Raw genomic sequence first — 21,555 nt, forward strand, 5'->3', positions numbered from 1 at the left:
TTTGTTGGGGTGGAATAGTTAACTCTTCTTTAGGGTAAGGAGGGGGTTTGTGTCTGTGGCATCTGTCTTGCCCCTTGTTGCTGCTGTTACCATGATGCCTTTTTTTTTTTTAGCCAAAGTTCTGCTGGTAAAATTTATTCTTTCTGTGTCACCTGCCTTCCAAGTACTGCTTGCCACTGAACTTCTGGAAGTTCACTGGAGTCCTGTTTTCATAAGGTCAAACTGAAGGGATTAAGTGGTGTCCCTGTACATAGTCATGGGAAGGAGCCTGAACTTTAGATTTCTGATGATCTGGTTAGCTGGCAACAGTCTCTAGAGATGGAACATCCATTCTGATTTTATGCAGTCATAATTACAACCTTATAAAATCAAAGGTAGCTTTAATATATGTGAAGCACTTCTTATATTGTCCTTGCAGAATACTTGGCTAAACTCAAGGCAAAAATTAAGTACAGCATGAATTGCTTAGAACTCTTATTTTGTCACCATGCTGGGGTTGTAAAGATCTTCATTAGTGTTTAATTAACCCGTAAATATCTAAGGACAGTTATTTTACAAATGATCACTGTGTCAGTGTTGGATGAAATGAGTTTTATAATGTTTCATGGTGAGAAGTATCTCCTGGCAGACTAAAGGAATAAAAGCATAGGAAGAAACCCTGTCTAGCTGAAATTGTTGTTCTTCTAAGCTCTGAGTGGTACATGCTGAAAAAATTATTATCCACTGACTGGGAAGTCTTTTTCTTCTATTCCTTTTGAAGCAAAATAATAACCTGACACTTCCCTTTATCCAATGATTTTTTGGAGAGCATTAAAAAAAGTGAATTCATTATTTCCTATGTGGATATGAAGTTAGTTCCCTGAAATTAATGTTGGGTATAAAATAATAGGTAAGAAGAAAGACATTTATTACATAGCAATTGGCATAGATTTTGCTTCTAATGAGGATAAAATACATGTAGACGAATAATTACAGTAATTCTTGTTGTTAGGATTTGTTCATGACAAAGGTCTCATAATTATATAACCAACTTTGGGTTTATTAAGATTTATAGTCTGAACTCTTAATTCCATTTTATTCCTTTAGAAGCAAGATTTTCTAGGGGAGGAGTGCTTTCAGGAAGCTGACTTGCTACATGCTCTCAATTACAGAGGTTTACAATTTTCTTCTTGGCAAAGCTGGAAGGCTTCCAGTGAGATGCTGTAAACGACCAAAATTACTGTTAACATAGGGATCTAATAGCTGAAGGCATTCCTGAGTGGACATACTGGATCTGGAAGTTTCTTGCTTTAAATTGTAATAGATTTTCTCCTTCTCAAGTTTTAAGAAGTTCTGGTTACAAATAAAAATGTTGTCTCCTTTGAAAGTTAATGCAATTTAATAGTAGATTTTAAAGGGTATTTCTTCTTGTGTGCTGTTGCACATTCTCTCTGTTTCTACTAGAATTGAATAAACACAGCTGTTTGGCTCTTTTTGGCTTCAAGGTGAGTCCTTTCACCACTGCAGTCACAACAGTCACAGCATCCTTGGTCTGGTTTTAATTACAGCAGAATCTGCAACTATCCCTGAAGCATGGAGAAGAGTTTTACATCTCACCAGCTGCAGGTGGGGTTGGAATTGACAGCGATCCAATGTGGCTCTAAGGATTTCCAGGGCTTTTCCCCTGCATTGTGCTGCAGTGCTGAAGTAGGTTCAGTACTGCAGTGCTTTTATCCCCAGGTTTGCTGTTTAGGCTAAGGTTGAATCCAGAGAATCAGTTTGTCCTCTGTTCCCTAGCAAGTGTAAAAGCACACACAAAGTCCTGGTATTGTACCCTGTTCTGTTGTTCTCCTGCAGGCATAACCACCCAGAAATGTATATGCTATATATATATATATGCTAAATATATATGCTATTACTATCCCTAAATACCTAGGTGAGCATAGTAATTCCTGTGGCTTATAGCCTCAAACACACTTGATGGTGTCAGCAGTTCATGAACAGTTTCTCAGAGTTCTGCATGTATTATAAGAATCAAGTAGTGATTAATAAACCCTCTTTTTAATGCTGGGTTTAGATAACTTGACTTTGCATTATGAATCTAGGAGTGCCTTGCCTAGACTTATTTTGTTTCCTAGTCTGTGGAACAAACCAAAGCAGTGTATTTCTGAACACTAAAGCACTTTCAGAGAATGTACATTCTTTTTCAGTTTCTCCTTTAACTTTCTTAGAACTTCAGAGGAACTCAGGGCAATCCTCTTTCCCTGTTTCCTCCTCCCTCCCTGTCTAATTAAGGCTGGGAATTCAGGTACTATAACCTTATGAGATTTAATAAGTGTCTTTGAGACTATTAGTTAATCACGATGAATGTGTGCCATTTTCTGCTCTTTGCTAAATATAGAGGCAGGACTGGGTCATGGTGTCCTTGGCTGTCACTGGCACCACAGGAACTTTCTTAACCAAGCTGAGCTCTGTCTTAGCTGCAGGGATTTTTGCCTTCATTATTCCAGCTGAGGGGTCTGCTCCTGAACTTTGTGGCTTGAATGCTTAGGAATCAGCTTTGAATTTCCAGCCTGCATATGTGTCAGTGGATAGTTTAGAGCCATTTGTCCTTATGTCAGCAAGGTTTATCATTAAACCTGAATAGTTCTTTTTCTCTTTTTGATGTTCTTCTGTGAATATACAGACCAGTGATAATCCTATCCTTTTTCAGACTGGTTTTGTGAGTCTGAACACACTGGAATCCACTCTTGCATATCATGCTCTCAGGTGTAACTGTTTGCTATACACAGTCCTGTTCATCTGTGTCCTAAGGAGACATTCCCATGATGAAGATATCCAGGATCCTGTATCTGTTTGATTCCATTTGTCCGCTGGAAGAAATGGATAGTCCTTAACTACTCCTGTATTTAGTGCAGATTTTATTCAGGATTACACATTATGTTCAATGCTCCCTTAAGTAATTGAAATGACTTCACTGCAGTCTTGCAAGTAAAGTAATTGCAGTGTGGCCTGGAATTAACCTGCACTGGGAGCTAATTACCTCAGCCTTTTTCTGTTCTCCCTCAGCCTTTCCATTTTTTTTTTTTAAATCAGCTATATACATATTTTCAAATACTGTCCTGCTTGATGTTAAGGTATTCTGTGCATGGTCCATCAGTGGATTTTTATTGTTTCAATATTACTTTTTTATTTTGTTTGGATACACTTAATATTTTTCTTTCAGTCACACATCTCTCTCCTAAAATTTTGAAAGTCTAATCTCCTGCTCACCCAGGTAATTAAAGACTGTAAGAAAGATTTGTCTGGAAAATACTGTACATGGAATAAAGTCAGAAAATGTGCTGAGGATGTCCTGTAAAAGGTAGATGTTCTGGAGGAGGGGTTGGCAGTTGCACGTCTGCATACACCTCCACCTGTCTTGCTGTCTTGTAATAATAACTATCCATTATTCTCACTATCCATTTTAAATTTTTGTTCTTTGTCAGCAATATAATTATTTATATTTTTTAGTGTTTCTCTCCTCATGTGTTTAAAAAAAGCTTGATTGTAACAGCCAGTTACCTCTCAGTAGGGCTTTGGGGAGGGGATGCAAACACTCAATGGCGTAGTTACCAGCTCCTCTATCACCAGGCACAGTACTGCATTCTCTTCTCATCTTTAGTAACACCAAAGGTGCAGCACCCTTTGCTGTTTTATTACAGCTAAGTGCTTTGAAGAGTTTCACAAAATGAGATGTCACCTCTGCTGTGCCTCCTTTTCTTGGGTAGAGGCCCAACTGCAGTGCTATTGCTGATGCTGATGTCATTCGTCTCCTTGAATGCGACTTTGTGGCATCTTCCTCTTCCCATTTTTGCCCTTCTGCTTTTTGTTGTGTAATTGGGATTCAAGGCTTGTGAACTGATAATTTCCTTAAGCTGGATTTTGTTCCTTTGTCAAAGAGAGGGTGAATTACAGTCATCCTGCACAGGTACATTCTTGTTGCTGTATATTGGTTTAAGGAAGGCATCACCTGTTAGTTCCTCAAGGATTGGCTATAATCCCCAAGACCCTGTAAGAAACCTGTTGGCACCTTGTGGCTTCAGGTCATTAACTGGAGCATGTACTGTCACATGTCTTTAAAAGGGCTCAAGTGTGGCTTTGACGTGTTCTCCCACAGTGCGTTGTCCCTGCACCTCTTCATGGCACAGGCAGAACCAGGGTCTGCTCCCAGGCCCTGACCTGTGTTTGTGGGGCAGAGGGGCAGATTGGTTGCTGGGATGTGCTTGACAATGGCCCAAGGTAGGCTGTGGGCTCAGGCCAAGTGACAGCTGGTCTGTGCACCATAGAAGAACTTAGAGCTATAATTCTGATGTTGTGTTAAGCACAAGCAAAAGTGACATCCTCATTCAAAACTCATATCTCTTCTTTCTTTTATACCTCTTAGGGTGTTTCAAAGATGACCGTATCGTGTTCTGGACTTGGATGTTTTCGACATATTTCATGGAGAAGTGGGCCCCCCGGCAGGACGATATGCTCTTCTACGTCCGTCGGAAACTGTCTTATGTCAGTGGGGAGAGTACAGAGGGTAAAAAGGTGAGTAATGATGTATTTTAACTTGAGAAGCTTAAGGTAACATGGGATTTAACACTGGTATTCTGGAGTGCCTGACACATCTGAAGAATTGCAAACCAAGCATAAGGAATTTCCAGCTCTGCTCACCAGAAGATGTTATGCAAAATTGATCCATAAGGAAGTACCTTGGTTAAGGTTGTGAATGCCAGGTGACCCTGCCTTGGCAGTGGGGTTGGACTGGATGATCTCCAGAGGTCTCTTCCAACCCTAATGATTTTGTAACATCAGCAGCAGTGTAAATGAGGTGCACTATCACAGACTTAAGAAAATCAGAAAACTTCCCTGCCTTTTTGGAAAGCTGATTTTGTTTTGTTTTTCAGTTATGATACTTTATAAATTCGAAGCATAAGTCTGTAGGAAGGGAGAAAAAAAGAAGGAAGATGGTCATACTGGTATTTCTAGAAGAAAACTGGTTGAGATTACCAGACTATCAGGAATGAACATCTGTTGGGTGTACTCAGTAGCAGATTACAAACAGCCTCCTGGAGGTGGGATACAACAATGACAAACAGCAGAGAAACTACTATATTCTCATAGTCTACATTTAAGACAATATGCCCCTCATAAAGAACAATTGTACCTTGCAAACATAGTTGGGTATCCTACTGCTGCTGCACAGGTATTTCCCCATAAGAGATCTGAGAAACTTCTTAGCATTCCAAGGCATTTTTCAACTTAGTTGAGGGAAACAGAAGGAAGAGATAGGATGGTTTTATTGAGAATTAAGGTTGGTGGCTGCAGGAAGATAAATAGAGGAGGAAAAGACAGGAATTAATTTCCTGACACATTTAAATAATTGACACTGTTGTTGAATCACAGGAATTTGGGCATTATGTATGTGAAAGTGTTTGTAACACTTAACTTTTTTGAAATTGTTTAAGCTATGCAAGAGTTCTCTGGGTTCAGTTGTGGTGGTGTAAAGAGCCACAGTTGTCAGCTCCCTTGAGAAAAATATTCCAGAACATTTTCACACACTTTTGATGAAGATACACAAAATGGGCAGTGTTATGTGGGGTCGTTGGTTGGAGAGAGAAATGACACTCTCAGATATCTGTGCGACAACAGGAATGAGTTTAATATGTTTTTTTTATAGGGGGTTTGAATCTCCCAAGCTCATAGTCGGTCACAGCTGGTCAATTGGGATGTCTCCACCAGATCTCTGGCCAGTGGTGTGCTTTCATCTAAGCTTGAATGGGGTTGGCTGAGGGTCCCCTGTAACTTATCTAGGCCAGCCAAATTGCATTTGTGTTATGGCCAGATTTACCTTGTCTAGTTCAGACCAGCTATACTGTGACAATATTGTGACAATTCCTCCTTTTTTTTTTATTAAAAGATGCAAAATGTTCTCTATTATCTTACCTGCAAAGGCCCTTTGCAGACAGGATGACAGGGGACAGCGTGAGTTTAATTTGAATGAGCTTTTCCAGTCAATTTGACAAACTTAGCTCTCTTCAGCAAGTAATGTGTCTCATGTACTGCTGGAGTTTGTAGCACCTACTTCCAGGAGCTTTTAGGTGAGATCACAGTCTTTCGGCTAACATGTTACAGATTAATTACTTATAAGTTACAACCTGGCATTAAAAAACAAGAAACGATTTAACTTTTAGAACTGTTAGAAAAAATTACTAGAAAAAAAATTTGTAAACAAATAGAGTCTTTAAATGAATTGTCATTTTAATAGTCTCAGATTTTCATGATGTAGGTATGTAAGTTGTTCCGGTCACTCTTCTACACACAGCTCTGTTGAGGAGCCTTGTTGTCCATGTTGGTAGTACTGAGGTGTTAATTTAATAGTAGTTGCTACGGAATCTTTTGCCAGATGCTCACAGGATCGGGCAGGGCTGTTGGCAAGGCAGCGATGGCAGTGATATCACGGTGCTCTGCAGGGGGATGATGGCTCTGGATTTCTTGGCTGGTATCTTTTGCGTTCTTTGTCGGTACATAATCTAATGAAAATTTAATTCCGGCAGGGGAGGTGCACTTGGGACAGCAGCACAGCTTCTGGGTATTATGTCTGCACAACTCTTGGTGACACTTTTCATGCACCTGCCCCCAAAGGCTGGGTCGGAGGCACAGCCATGACCCACAGAGGTGGGATCGGAGGTGAAGCACGCCCCACAAAGGTGGGGTTGGAGGCTCAGCCATGCCCCATGAAGGCGGGGTCAGAGGCACAGCCATATCCCCTCAGATGTTGTGGTTGGAGGTGTGGTCATGAGATATTCTCTCAATGTGGCAGCACAGAGTGGCATTGTGCAACATCTCAGAGCAGCTGCTGCGTGGTCTGGCTATGTGGAGTGGGGCAGCATGGGGTGCATGCCCAAAGTAGCATTGTCCAGCCTGGCACAACAGCCCAGTTCAGCCAGTGGGGGGTCAGCTCCAGAGACCAAGTGACACTGCAGGATGGTCCTGGCGGTGCTGCTTGACCTGGGACTTCAGCCTGAAGCAGCTGAACGGTAACTCAGCCCAGCAGCTTGGAGCAGGCAGAGTGTCTGTGTTTGCCTCTGCTCTGCCACAAGCTGGGGCCCTGCCATCTGCTACTGTGCCGCTGGTCTGTGCTGCCACATCCACTGTGGTTTGGGTTTCCACCTGGGCACTGGCAGCCACTGCAGCACTGGTAGCAGGCAGGCTCCCTCCATGTGCCGGGAATTCACCACTTTATGGGGCTGTGCCAACCACTGGGGCGCTGCCTGGGCGCATGGAGGTACCGACACCGTGCGGGCTCTCGCTGCCCGCTGGGACTCAGCTGTCCCTCCTGGGGCTGCCTGCCTGGGCTGTTGCACAATCTTACACGTGGTGCCCATCCATCACCACACTGTGCAGCCACTTCTCCCAGCACCCAGTCTTCGCTATGCATCTCGGTTTTTATCTGCATTATTAAGTTCAATATTAGCTTTCTAGGCTCTTAGGATTTTATCTGTACTTTTTTCGGCTTTGTAAGCGACATCTATTATATATTTACCAGCCTCTGTCTATGTACATATATCTAGCACAGTCTTTTGGTAGGTTCTAACCCCTGATTTTTTGTCCATATTATTAAATCTAATAAAGTCTTTTCCTTCATAATCTATATCCTCTTCCCTTAGAAAATTAGTCTGTACCTTCATCGCTGAATGTTCCTCTATGGAGATGGATCCTCCCTTGTGGAGGAGTGGAGTTTTTCTTCTATTTAAAGGGTGTATATACAAAGGAGAATCTGGATTTTTGCAACTTCCACTGCAAAACAGCTCTGCACACTGTATATTTTGGATGGCTCTTCACACTTGGCTCTTAGTTATTTCTTCAGTTTAACTTGCTGATTTTTCTGACAGCTTTCCCTGGATGCCGGCCTGCCTCCCCCCATTCTGCTCACAGGAAATGGCTGAGTCAGATCACGTCGGGGTCACCACGTATTATGTGGGTTTGTTAGTTGGAGGCAGAAATGACGTGAACTCTCAGAGATCTATGTGACAACAGCAACAAGTTTAATATGGTTGCCCTTTTTTATAGGGGGTTTGAATCTTCTGGGCTCAGATAGCTGATTGGTTGGGATCCCTCTCTCTACCAGATCTCTGGACAGTGGTCTTCTTGGATCTAAGCTCAAATGGGGTTGGCTGAGGATCCTCTGTAATTTACCTCGAACAAACTAGGCCAGCCAAATTGCATTTGTGTTATGGCCAGATTTACCTTGTCCAGTTCAGACCAGCTGTACCGTACAATACTGTGACAGGACAGAATTATCTCTCTCTTCTCCCTGGCCCTCCAGCTTCCATCATGACAACCACTAAGCAGAAGATTGAAAAATATGGTTCTTTCTCTGTCAGATGAGTGGTTTAGTCTTCATCTAGTGTATTTGGAGCTTTAAGACTTGTGGGGTAAACTTCTATCCTGATTGTTGTTTAAGTGCCTATAAAAGCATCCCTTTTTCACATCAAATGATAGCCTGGTAAACGCATGGGTTGTTTAACCTCTTGTTCTTCTCAACAGGGAAAGTGAATCTCGGAGACAGCCTAGTTGCTTAAATCCATTCATATACCCCCGATCAATCTGTTTAACTGATTCATTAGCTTAAAGTGTTTGAACATCTTGTGGATAGGCAACAGTGACATAAACCCTTGTATTTGCTCTCAGAGCATTATTTAAACTTTCTAAAAGCACCATAAATAATTTTTATTTGTGAGAAGGTTGCATAAGTGGTGGTTACTACAAAATCAGCACTAGTTAATCATGTGTGGTAACAGCTGGCATGGGGAGTGGGCCTTAAAGCATATTAAAGCAGCATTTTGTAACTCTCCCATGGCTGGCTGTATTTTGCATGGCTTCTGAGAATTTAACCTTTCCTGTGACTTTGAAGTAGTTCAATTGCTTTGTGAAACTTCATAGTTGGTGATTCCCTTGGTACTTCTTCAGCTGTCCTCTTGTTTGATTTCACTTGACTGCTTTGTAGTTCCAACTCCTCTTTTATCTGATTTTTGAGCCTGTCCAGTGCAGTGAGACACCAAACAACTACTCCTACACTTTGAATTGTGACTACATGGGTTTTTAATTTACTTTGTAGTTTTGGACATTGTTTCTTGAAAAATTATGCCAAAATGCTGAAGTCATACTGTTGAAGGGGAGATGGAGACTGGTATCTGTAGAAGCTGGATAGATGTGCAAGCCTCCCTGCCACCTACCAAACTATGCTCTCATTTAGGTTTCCAGAGGTAAATGAAGGGGAGAGTTCAGAGTTGTTTGGGGACATTTAGGACTAGAACTGGAGCTGTGCTGTTGGCTCCTGCTTTATGCCAGGCTGAGCCAAATGATCTGGTGGTTATTCCTCCATGGATCACATTGAGGATGACTTGGTAGTCTGGGTGTACAGTGAAGCAATTTCATTGTAGTTCTTTCACAAACACTACTATATACGTGCTCTGTGCTGCTGCAGGTTTTGGCTGAAGAGTGCTTGCGAAGGTGACTGACTCATTGTCCCATGTCAGCTCAGAACATCAGTTTATTTTCATGAAAATAAGATCTGTGCAGCTCTGAGGATAGCAATCATGGTACTGATGACAATGACAGAAGGGGTTGAGTGGGGAGAGGCTGTTTGTCTGAATGCTGACAATGGTGGTGTTGGGTTGTATCATTTCCATGCCCTGGTGTGATGGTATGTGTCAGTGGGAAACAAGTGTCAATAACTCCAGTGGTTCCCACGCTTTGGTGTCTCTCCTCTGTGACTAAAAGTAGTTCAAGCTTGTGGGTTTGGGTTTTTCTGTGCTAACTGGAGCTGAAGAGTGTTGTCAATAACATTTGATTTTCAACTGAAGTGTAATAGAGGATAAGCAGAAAAAACCTGATAGGATTTAGATTAGAGGTTCTACTCAGTTTTAAGACTGAATGAGAAGGGCTTTGGATGCAGCTTAGTCATGACAGTTTGAAGTAATAAATTGTACCATTTGGTATGTCCTGTAGGTGCTGGTGGTAAACTTCTTTACCAACATAAATTTTATTTTAAATGGACTTTTAAATTATCGGCTTTGCATTCTGCCTGGTCTAAGTGACTTTCCATTTGCTCCTCTTTTCCTTCCCACCAATTTCTAAACTGAGCATAGATGGGTGAAACAGAAATTAAGTTCTTAATATGTGAATGCCAGGGCAGAATTGCCATATTGAATTCTGGGCTATATCCACTACACAGACTCTTGGATCCCAGAGAAGGACATTTAATTCTGTCTTTCCTTGGCACACCACAATAACACGCTTGCAGTTTTTCTTGCCAAGTTTTGAAAATACATCTTCTCTTGGTGTCTTTAAGCAAAACCACAGATCCCCTGTGTCAGGTTCTTTGCAGACCAGGGCACTGTGGAGTGTAGCTTTTCCCAAGGTTAAGGAATTTAGCAGGGTTTTGTAAAGTGGAATCCCTTTGATTTGTCACTCTTTATTAAGTCAAGACTCAAAAACTGCTTTGCTGCTGCCTCTCATGCCAGCTGATGTGATCCACTGAAAAATGTAATCCTTGATCCTCACTTCCACTTTGTCTTGGAAATTGCATGTTTGAAAGGTTAACATGGTTGGATTTAGGATTATGATTTTAAAATGCTGTTAGGTCAAGATTGAGTATCTCTGATCTTTCTATAAAGAGCAGCTTTACCTGGGAATCCAGAAGATGCAAGTATGTAGTGTTACACAGAAAGCTGGGAAACAAAGATAAAACTTCAGTGGCAGACCAGCAGTTGTATTTTGCCTTTTATCATGCCTTTTCACCTGGAAAGGTGCCGTATCTATAGGGCAAAGCAATAAAAAAGATAAATGTAAGATACCCTGGGCATATGTTCTGAGCTTGCCTGGATATTGGAGCAGTTCCTATTTTCTTCAGCATGCTATGAATGTGGAGGAGTAGAGTTGCTGCCAAATGCACAGGATAGTCATTAGGACTGTTAAGTCTCTAAAAAGCTTAAGCTACTGATGTTGTGACTGCAGCTTCAGAGACAGAGCTGAACAGAGTCATGGTTTACATGTTCATGTGCATCTGGAACTGTGACTCAACAAATGCTGCTTGTGGTGTGACCAGTCAGTTTTCAAACTTAAATTACTTCAGGCACATGACTTGCACAGAAAATCACAGGATTTTCCTAACTGAATCTGTAATTCACTGTCACTGTCTGGCTGCCTGGAATATTCAACAACCTGAACTCAGCATCTAATAAAAATACAAGTTTTGAGGATCTTTCATTGCTGGCTCTGTTCCAGTGCTGGGGTTTTTTCAGCGCTGCAAGCAAACAGGATGTCTCCAGAAGAGCTCTATGCTATACTTCGTGGCAGTCCTATGCCACCACCCAAATGCTGAAGAGAAATAAATGGCCAAAAATTGCATCTTTTTTGCTGAATAAATTTTCTCCTTGTTCATGGGTAGTATGTTGAATAATGGTTGCAACACATCCAAGTTTATACAGAATCAGCTGTTGTGCCTCAGCTCTTCCATTGTGCTGAACTTGTAGAGGTGTTGCAATGAGCAGGAACAGTGGCTCCTGCAGAGTGCAGCATCCACACAATGCTTTCATTCTGAAACATGAAAAAGGAACCCTGATATTTTCAGATTGATACTCTGGTTTTTTTTGTAAGGAACTCAACATCTTCAGTGTGAAGACCTTTTATTTTGCAGTTCCCCTTGCTAGAAACCCCTGTGCTTTCTCATGCTACTTCGATTGTCTAAATGTGTGAGCATAAAGGAGCTGCTACCTGAGAACCTCTGTTCATGATGCACTTACAAAATCATCCTGGTTGGAAGAGACCTTTAAGGTCACCAGGGCCATCTCCATTTCTTCTGTGTGCTGTGGCAGACTGCTTGGAAAAAAAAAAATGAGGGAAGAAAATTCTATCAAGAGCGTGACAGAAACATCTCTTTTCCACACAGAATGATCCAGGCTGTCCATGGCCTGCACTATGCTTGTGACACATGTGGCAGGCTGTCCTGGTTTAGGGCAAATTTGTGAGAAAACATTTGAATGGGGTCCCTCCAGAGAGCAAATTCAAGCAGCCCCTCTCCCAACTGGCTCAGGAAAAAGATTTCCTTGGAGAAAAGTGGAAAAAAAACCTGTTTATTTAACAGAAATTGAATAATATTAAACAATAAAACCTCCTGCTGTTCAAAGAGATGGCAAATCAGAAAAGTCTTTTCCATGGGTGTAGCTCAGCTTGCTCAGTCTCTTATCAGTCCCTCCAGCACTGGAAAGTACTGAGGCCCAGGCCCCAGTGGGCCACAGGCGTGAGCTCCCAGGGTTTGTTCGTCCCAGAGCAGGTTTGAACAGATCCAGGAAAAAAACAAACTTCTCTGGGAACTTCTCTGCCTCAGCAAGCTAAAAACTAACTAAAAGCAAAGGAGAGCTCTGTCCCTCTGTCTGTCCATGCTGCAGACAGCACAGTCCAGGAGCAGGATGGGGGACAGTGAGGGCTCTTTCTGAACACAAACTGTGCACTGCTGCTTCTTCTTCCCCCTCTTTGCTCTCAGAGCCAGTCTTAAAGGTGCAGAACTTAATATGTAACATAAACAAGGTGACTGGGGATACAAACATTGCAAAGTCACCCCAGGACACAGGCTAACACCAGTCAGGGTGATAATGCTCTCATCTTCTGCCCTATTTCCAAAGTAAATTCCTGTCTGAGACAAAGCAAGTGTACAGCTGAAATACTTTCACCATCGCAAAATTTCAGACTCAGGAAGGGGTGTGGGCTGCAGGGGCATTTTTAATAAATTTAAGCTTTATATTGCTTCCAATCTCTGAAGAACTCTTAAGGAGTCACACAGGGTGACAAAAAAGCCAGAATCAGATGTGATTTTAATATGAATGACACTGAAATGTGGCAGCCAAGAAGATGCTCTGTTCTTTGCTACAGAGAGCAACTTTACTGGGGAGGGAAGAAGCCCAGACACAATTTTTCCTATCTGATGAATTGTGCTGAGTAATTCATTATCAGAAATGCATTACATCTGTCTGAGTCACTGGGGAGTGGAGGGACAGAAGAGCACTGCTAGGCTCAGCTTGCATGCTGGAAAAGCTAAAAGTGTCTGCTTGGAGCTCCCCAAAAGCCTCATGAAGCCACTGGTTCATTGGAGCACTTTGTGGACTTGATGTGTGCGTTACAGACTGGTCAACTTGCTTATTAGAGGTATGGGAAGGTCTGGGTTCAGTGTTGAAATTAATATGCAATTGAATTTGAGCTCTGGAATATTGTCATCACATTCGTAGTAACATTGGTAATTAGAACTCAAATGTCTAATGTCTGCACCAGGGTTTTCCCCTACCTGTCTTCTGGTCACTAACTCATTTTATGCATTTCTGTATTCAACAGAGATGGTTTGAAACAAACTGATTTATTACCATTCTGTAATGTTCTTTCTCCCATGGCTGTGTCTGTTGCCTACAGACATAATGTATCTGCCTGAATCCTGGTGACTGGATAATGCAAAAGGCTGACACTGTGTTGCTTCAGGTACTTATGCTTCTCTAAGAGCTTCAGAAAGGGTGGAAAATAACAATAGAGGAATAAGGTAACAGTGAGCAACTTATAACACCTGAAAACACAGGTTACTCTGTAGTCTGGGACCACATTTGATAATGCTTAAATGATCAAACAAGTATCTCTTTGTTTCATTTTGGAAAGCTGATTTAGCAGATCCGTGGAGCATTTGGGGAATTAAAGTTGGTGGGATTCACATAGTACAAGTGTGAGGCTGCAGCAAAGATGACTTTGTCAGGATCCCAAAACCAAGTCATTGAACTCCTAACCCTGTCTTACTTAGCCACTCTTAACCACTGTCCTGATGCCACAGCCAGGCTAGGGATAAACAGTTTCCACACCCATGTGACTTAAGGTTTGCACATTTTTGCTTTCCCCTCATTTGTTTGATGAACATCTTCAAGCATTCTAGACTGCTCTAGTAATTTGAAAAACTTGCACTTTTATTTTTCATCTTTTATACCTCTTCTGCTATTTCTGGGGTTAAAAAGGCAGAACTAGATTTTTGGGGTCCTTTTCACCTAAGTAATTTCAATTATAGTTGGTTGAAATCAACTTTTAATTCTGTGAGTCCTGTTAGCATTACTCAGTTGTATAATTTACTTAATCTTGTCACTTTAGAATCTTTTTCATATACAAGGTGCAGATACTGGAAGCAGATATGTAAGCTTATATGGTTGTGACTTGCCAATCAGAAGGAATGTCTTTTGCTTCTTCAAAAGAAAACAATACATTTGGTATGTATTCCTTTTGATGAAGTACTTTTGCAAAAGCTATAATTAACTTTAAGGTAATTTCTTTAATATTGAGATATAAACTTATGTAAAAATAAGAATTCAGTGAGAATTCAGTGACAAAACACAATCTAAAGGCAGTCACAGGATCTAGAAGAGTTGGTTGGTGTGTGCTCTCACATGAAGAGGGCAAGCAGTTTTTTGTTCTAGAGTGATGAAGGGCAAAGGTTACAGGAGTTTTCTGTCTTTGAAGATGGAAGAAGCTGCTCTTTCTAGCTTCTTTTCCCTACATACCTTTTACTCTTGTTCTCATTAAGAGCTAAGTGAGATCTGACTTTTGAACTTCACCATTCATTTCAGAGCTACTCATAAACCAGTGTCTCTTCCTCCCACAAAAGGACACTTGGGTGGGAGGAGAGGGTGCCAACAAATCAAAGATGGGAGATGATTGCAGTGATACCTCATCTTCTCTAAAAGAGTTACGATAATGAGCAGTGTAATTAACCCTAAATTGAAGGGACTGGTCTTGACAAATCAGAGCATTTGTAAACTAAATTGTTAACTCTAGGGCAGTCTTAGGTCATTAAGCCATTACCTGCAACCAGATCCATAATTGACAGGAGAAAGTTTAGGTTGTAAGGAATTAGAGGAATTACAGCAGCACTAAAACCCATGTGAATAGTGGGAATAAATTTGTAGGACTGAATATCAAGAGGAATAAAGGCTACACATGAGTTGACTTTGTTTCAAGCTGAGACTGCAACTGCAGTTGCTCAGTGGAGACAATAAGGGATCCAATGTGTGGGTGCAGCTCCCTCTGAGAGCCCCAGGCTGAGTACCATCAGTACCTAGAAGGTACCAGGGTGGGATAATAAAGTGGTGAAAGATTATTAAAAAAAATTTTAGTGTTTTGTACCCAGAGTTTTGTTCAAGGGAAAAAAGCTCAGCTTTGCTCTCCTTCACAACTGTATGACACTTTGGATAAAGCTTTTGGCTGGTTGCCTTGGGGTGGTTTTCTATTTCCTGATTGTCTGCTCTGTGCCCAGAAATGCTTGCTGTAGCTTTGAGGTGGGGACAGGGGAGCCTTGGGACTCTTGCACAGGCATTTTTCAAAGCCTCGCTCCCAGGTGATAGCGTTACTTTGTTCCTTAACTAGCATGGGTTTTTGTTAGCTTAAGGAAAAGGTTTTATTCCCTTTCCCTGGCCTTGGAGACTGCAACAGCAATCCTTCAGTGACCTTTGGGGGTTTTTTTTCTGAACTGTTCTGTTTGGTTTTGGTCCGAGATCAGAGAATTAACAGGAGATGAATCAGCTGGGGGGCAGGCAGGAAGCCAAGCGGCCGCTCCATCTCACCCCCCGATCTCAGAATAGTCAACCCAGCAAAAGAAAGTGTATGGAAAATCACGCTATGAAAAGCCGGTGTCGATAAAGGAGACAGAGGAGTCCACTTTATTCGAATAAAGGGAGAGAGTCTACTGGGACACACACCTGTAGGGTTTTCCCTCACGAGGTTTTGGAGGGCACAGCCTCCATTTATCCTAAACTGCCAGCCGCATGTTGCCCTTTTTCTTTCCCCATTGGCTGAGGTACTAGGAAGGTACAGCCTTCCTGAACTAGCTACCCCATATTCCCCCATGAATCTGTCATTTTGCCCCAAAGTTCAGCAGTTCAGGCTTGTGCAGACCTTCTTTTCTGTTTCAGGAGTCAGACTGTCTGGGTTCTACAACAAACCTGCTGCTTGAAGTCAATAGAGATATTAAGACCCATTTCAAAGACAGTAACACCCATACCTTCACCCATCACATTGTTTTTAAAGACATCTTCCCTATTAAAATGACCCTAACTCCACCAGCTTCTTCTGTTATGAAAAGGAGACTAAAATCAGAGATTCACCAGGTTCCTATTTGTTTTTGCACGAGCTTCTGTGTGAACCCTTTGGTTTTTTTTCATTCCCTGAGACAAAAGCCAACGCCATATTTTTTTTTTCCTCCCCACCATGTTGCGGCCATTGTGGTTTTCATGTTCCTGTGGCAGGGAACAAGGTCTGATAGTTCATTTTTGTTATAGATGGGTTATACTATGGTTGGCTCTCACAATTAAGGGATGTGTATATTAAGAGAATGTTCTCCCCATAGTTCTCTCTCCCTTCCCCCTCGTATTGTTGACACTGGTCCGGGCATTGGAGAAGGCAGGCTTGGCAACACCTGATCTCCAATCAAGTTGTAAGAAAATGATCTCCACCAGTGAATGGCAGAGAAGGAGTTGACTGACAAGACTTTGAGCGGGGCCAAGGGTCTAAGAAAGCGAAACATCCATTTTGTAGACAAGCACGTGGCTGCTGGTCATGGAGACTCCCAGTGCTGTAATTTTTCCTTATTCAGTCCTTTGTTGTATTTTGTTAAGGTTCAATAAACCTTTGAAATTTTCAAAAGTGAGCATAGTTTCTCACAGTATCTAGCATTTATTTAGCATTTTTTTCCTGTGCTGTGTTGGTATTCTGTTTGTCAATAAACAGTTCAGTTTTTACACTTTCACCCACTATTGTTAATCTCTCATTGGCAGAAAGGGATTGTTGAAACCCCTTTTTTGTTAGAGGAAACACTCATTCTGGAGTGTTCCTCTCCTAAACTTTTCTCTAAACTGAGACACTAGCACAACAAAAAGGTCCCAAAGTTTTTGATCATTTGGTTGTACAAAGGGGTTGTGGACACAGAATTCAAGTAATTGACACAGAAGCAAATTTTTCAAAATGGGCAGATTGTCTGTAGCTGAACTTTGCTTCTTGCACAGTTTGCAGTTGCTTTATTGCAGTGGGCTTTGTTTCAGGTTTATAGCTATGGTGGGTGTTGAGTTGCCATAGATACTGGGCATTATGCAGCCTTTATGTGGGCTCCAGAGTGTGTTCCAGGAGAATCAGGTGCAACTTCTGAATAATTTATAGTACCCAGAAAAAAAAAAATAGGAACTTTGTCTTGGAGTGTATTCTTTACACTGTCCTCTGCTGTTAACACCAGTGAAAATTTCAGTAGCCGTAATCCTAAGAAAGCTTTTCCGTAAAACATCTGAAAGAATCTTTCATTTTAGGACATTGTTGCATTGTTGAATACAGTTGTCCCCTTTTAAATATTATCTTGGACATAAATATTTTAGTGGAGGCTTATAACATCAGGTTCCCTGTGTGACAGGACTGGGAGTGCACCCTTCCCACAGGGCTTCTCTGCATGCTCCCGAAAATAGCAGGCTCCTTTGATTTCCTTCCAATTTAGCAGAGACAGGGATGTCACTGGCAAACAGATGCATGAGCAGATGGGTTTTCATGGCCAACTGGCCAGCCCAGCCTGTGTCCTGTTGAGTATCTGTTCTCCAGCGCTGCTGGGCACTGAACGTCTGGGGCTTCCCAGCTTGTTAAAAGATGGGAAGCACTGGGATATTAGACCAACAACCCCCATGCTGTTTGTGGTGGTTTCTTGGACTGAGAAAATGTCCTTTTTCTGTGCCAAAGTGTCACAGTATGTCACAGTACAGCTGGCCTGGACTGGACAAAGTAAATGTGCCCATAACACAAATACAATTTGGCTGGCCTGGTTCATGCCTGAACATGTCCCCAGGTAAGTTACAGGGGACCCTCAGTCATCCCCATTCGAGCTGAGAAGTAAGCACATCACTGGCCAGAGATCTGGGTGGAGAGAGATCCCAGACAATGAGCTATCTAAGCCCAGGAGTTTTGAATTGAGTATAAAAGTGAGCTCTGCATAATAAACGAGGCTGTTTTGTCTGAGGATCAAGAGGACTCAAGTTGTGGATTCCTGTCTCCCCACCCACAACCGGCACGTTACATGTGGTGACTCCGTGTGAGGACCCAGCCTTTCCTGCGAGCAGAGTGAGGTGGCGGACAGGGACAGAGCAAGAAGCGCCTGTCCAAAACAGCGGAAAGCTGCAAAAAACAGAGGCAAGAGGAGCCCAAACTACAACAAAAAGCTGAAACAAGAGGTGTGTGGAAAAAGCCATCTAAAACACTCAGTGTGGAGAGCAGTTTGTGGTGAAAAATCACTCAAAATCCAGAATATTTTTGGACTTACCCTTAAAAATAGAAGAGAATACTCATCAGAGCCATGGGAGCCTGGATATCAATTCAACCACCTCCAGTTTTGACGGTATGTTCACTTTTTTTCCAAGAATGTGACTTAGAATATGATAAAGATGCATTAGTAGTTTTAATAATGTGGGAAAAAAACCCACAGAATGGACACAACCAAAGAGGCTGCCCTTGATATAAATACATGGGTGCGAACTGGACAGTTTATACTTTGAGCAGCCTCAAGGGGAGCCGAAAACTCTATAAAAATTTTAAAGCCCTGGAGATTTATTTTTGACTTAATGAGACATAAATTCTGTACTGCAAAATGAAAACAGGGCTCTGGAGGGGTCAGAGAGAAACTGGGACACACTTCCAAGCCTACAGGCAGAGCGGCACCACCAAGCAGCTGTCCCATGTGTCTGGGCTACCCTGAATGCTCCCCTCGCACTAGGACTGCCCTTTAGTGAGCCATGTCCCACAACCCCACCATGCCGGAGAGCACAGCTGGCCGTGCCCTGGCAGGTGGACAGACTGTGGCGAGCAGCAATGAGCCGAATTGCACAATCTCACCATGTGGCTGGATCCCACCAGGCGGCGGGGCCGGAGAGGGCAATGGGTCCCTGAGCTGCGCCTACACCACCACAGCTGAGAGGAGCACGACAAGCAAAGAAGGTGCGGCTGCGCTGAGGGGGTGCTGCGCTGTGTTGGAGCGTCCAGCAGCTGTCCAGATCTGCTGTGCAGTGCCGGATCTCCCCTCAGCTGCACGGAGCTGTCGCCCCAGGTCACAGAACGCTGCCATTTTGGCCCAGCAGCCCAGGGCCATGACACAGCCCAACATCGCCCCCAGGCCCGGCCCTCAGCCACTGGAGCCGCCCACACCCCTCAGCGCCATGGAAACGCCCAGACCGCGCCTGCCCAGAGCTGATTGGCTCAGTCCAGAAGCCACGCCCACAATCCCGCCTCCATTGGCCACGCCTGCCTGCCGCTGCTGTGGGGGGCCCAAGGTGACGTCACATGGAGTGCCCGGGTTCATTCCTGGAATTGTACTGGAAGCAGGGAGCAGCATCCCGGCACCAGACACCGGTCCCTCACCCAGCACAGCCCCAGCTCCAATGCAGTTACAGCCAAGGCTCACACAGGGCCAAGGAACCACATCGCTGATGGAAACATGAGATTCCCATGGAGGGAGTCAAAGTCTTCGCCTTACTACCAGCTCTGAAGGACAAGCCCCTACAATCCTGTCAGCAGCATCAATTCCATTGATGTTCAGAGCAGAAACCATTCCCACTTGAGATCCGCTGATCTTTTTGGATGGGTGTAAAACAAAAGGCAGTTGAAAGTGGGGATATAGAGGGGCCTGACCTGATTTCTGCTTCCATGTCTTCATAAGAGGGCTGGCAGCAAGGAATGGGAACAATTGGAGCATTCCCAGTTTTGCAAGGTAATGGCACAACACTCAATAAATACGTACCCTTTAACTGGCAAATCCTTTCAGAGCTGCGCCAGCTGGCTGCTAAACACGGGCTAGGGTCACCTGCTGTAGCAAATATGCTTTGATTTATGACTGCTAGTGAATTAACTCCCTGTGATATGAAGAATATTGCAAAATTAATCTGTAGTCCAGAGACAGCCTGGAGATCCTATGCAAAGGACCAGGGGTAGAAAAATTCAAGAGCTTCACAGCAGGACCCATGTTTTGGGGCAGGGATCCCTCAACTAATGGGATTACACCCCATGGAAGATCCACAAACCCAGGCTCATTTGAACTCCTCAATCCTAGACCAAGTAAAGGACTCAGCAATGTGGGCTCTAACAAAAATCACAAACTTGTCTGTGCCAGCCCAAAGCTATTGAAGCATAAGACAAAATCCCAATGAGCAATATATGCAATTCAGAGAACATTTGCAGGACGCTATGGAAAAGCATACATGGTACAATTGGCATGAGATAATGCAAACCAAGTCTGTAGAAAGATTATAGATGCATTACCTAAAGAGAATCCATCTCTAGAGGAAATGATTACAGCATATGCTAAGGTTGGGACTGGATCTCACAACATGGATATGTTAGCTGATGCTATTACAGCTGCTGTTAAACTGACACCCCATTACAAGTGTGGACAACAAGACCACATGAAAGTGAACTGCCCTCACAAGTCCATTCCACAGGGGACATCTCAGGGACAAAGAAGTGGTAATGCAAGCTGCAACCAATGTGGGAGAGTTGGACATACAGCCAAGGTATGCTGGTCCAAATCTCTGAGAGATGAGGAAAACGAGAAGCCCAACGCAAAGGGGAAACATGTGACTACACAAGTATTTTCCCACCCTCCAGCACAAGCCTGTGTAACCAGCTCACAGCAAGGACAAGAGGATCAGCTGGTATGGATGTTTCCACCTCAATCCCAATAACCATAAACTCATTCAGGTACATAAAGACCCTCTTGAGGCCCAGGGGCCGATAGGGAAAGGACGGAGTGCACAGCTAATAGGAAGATCCAGTGCCACGCTCCAAGGTTTCTTTGTGCACCCCGGTGTCATGGATGCCAATTTTACAGGATAAATAAAAGCCGTGGTGCCAACCCCTACTCCGCCTGTCACTATCCCTGCTAGCACCCAAATTACACAACTTCATCCTTTTAACTCTTCTGTCCCCAAAGCAGACTCTATGGAGCGAGGAGACCAAGGCTTTGGATCAGCAGGAGAGCCCCAGGTGTACTGGACTCAGGTTGTGGGTGATCAAAGACCTGATATGGTTTGTACTGTTACAGTGCCTCAGGCCAGGCCCTCACAGATAAGGGTCAGTGGTGTGATGGACACAGGGGCAGATGTCACCATCATCTTATCAACACATGGCCTTCATCCTGGCCTACCACACCTGCAGGATCTGCCATTGCTGGCCTCGGAGAGACCACACAGAGCTGCTTGAGTAGCCACCCTGTGTTGATCAAAAAATCAGAAGGCCAAACAGCTACAATTCGACCTTACATCACCGCAGCATCACTGAACCTGTGGGGGAAGGATGTTCTGTCTGCATGGGGAGTTAGAATGAGAACAGATTTTTGATGGGGCCACTGTATTGATAGACATAAGTTATCCTGCCCCAGCCCTGAAATGGTTTACAGACCAGCCTGTGTGGGTACTACAGTGGTCCCTTAATAAGAAGTTAGATGCCTAA

The 21,555-nt window shown here is 43.2% G+C and overlaps 1 protein-coding gene across 3 annotated transcripts in view; it reads left to right on the plus strand.

Moving 5' to 3' along the window:
• Positions 1-21,555, plus strand: part of KIAA0930 (KIAA0930 ortholog) — a 76,437-nt gene that overhangs the window by 23,089 nt on the left and 31,793 nt on the right. For all 3 annotated transcript variants that reach the window (XM_086885387.1, XM_086885385.1, XM_086885386.1), the window contains exon 2: positions 4,406-4,554. In XM_086885387.1, the coding sequence (XP_086741513.1) occupies positions 4,444-4,554 (111 nt within the window). In that variant the 5' untranslated portion in view covers positions 4,406-4,443. The remainder of the gene's footprint in view (positions 1-4,405; positions 4,555-21,555) is intronic.

Source organism: Cyanistes caeruleus, chromosome 4 (genome assembly GCF_971803275.1).
Source record: "Cyanistes caeruleus chromosome 4, bCyaCae1.hap1.1, whole genome shotgun sequence".
NCBI lineage: Eukaryota > Metazoa > Chordata > Aves > Passeriformes > Paridae > Cyanistes > Cyanistes caeruleus.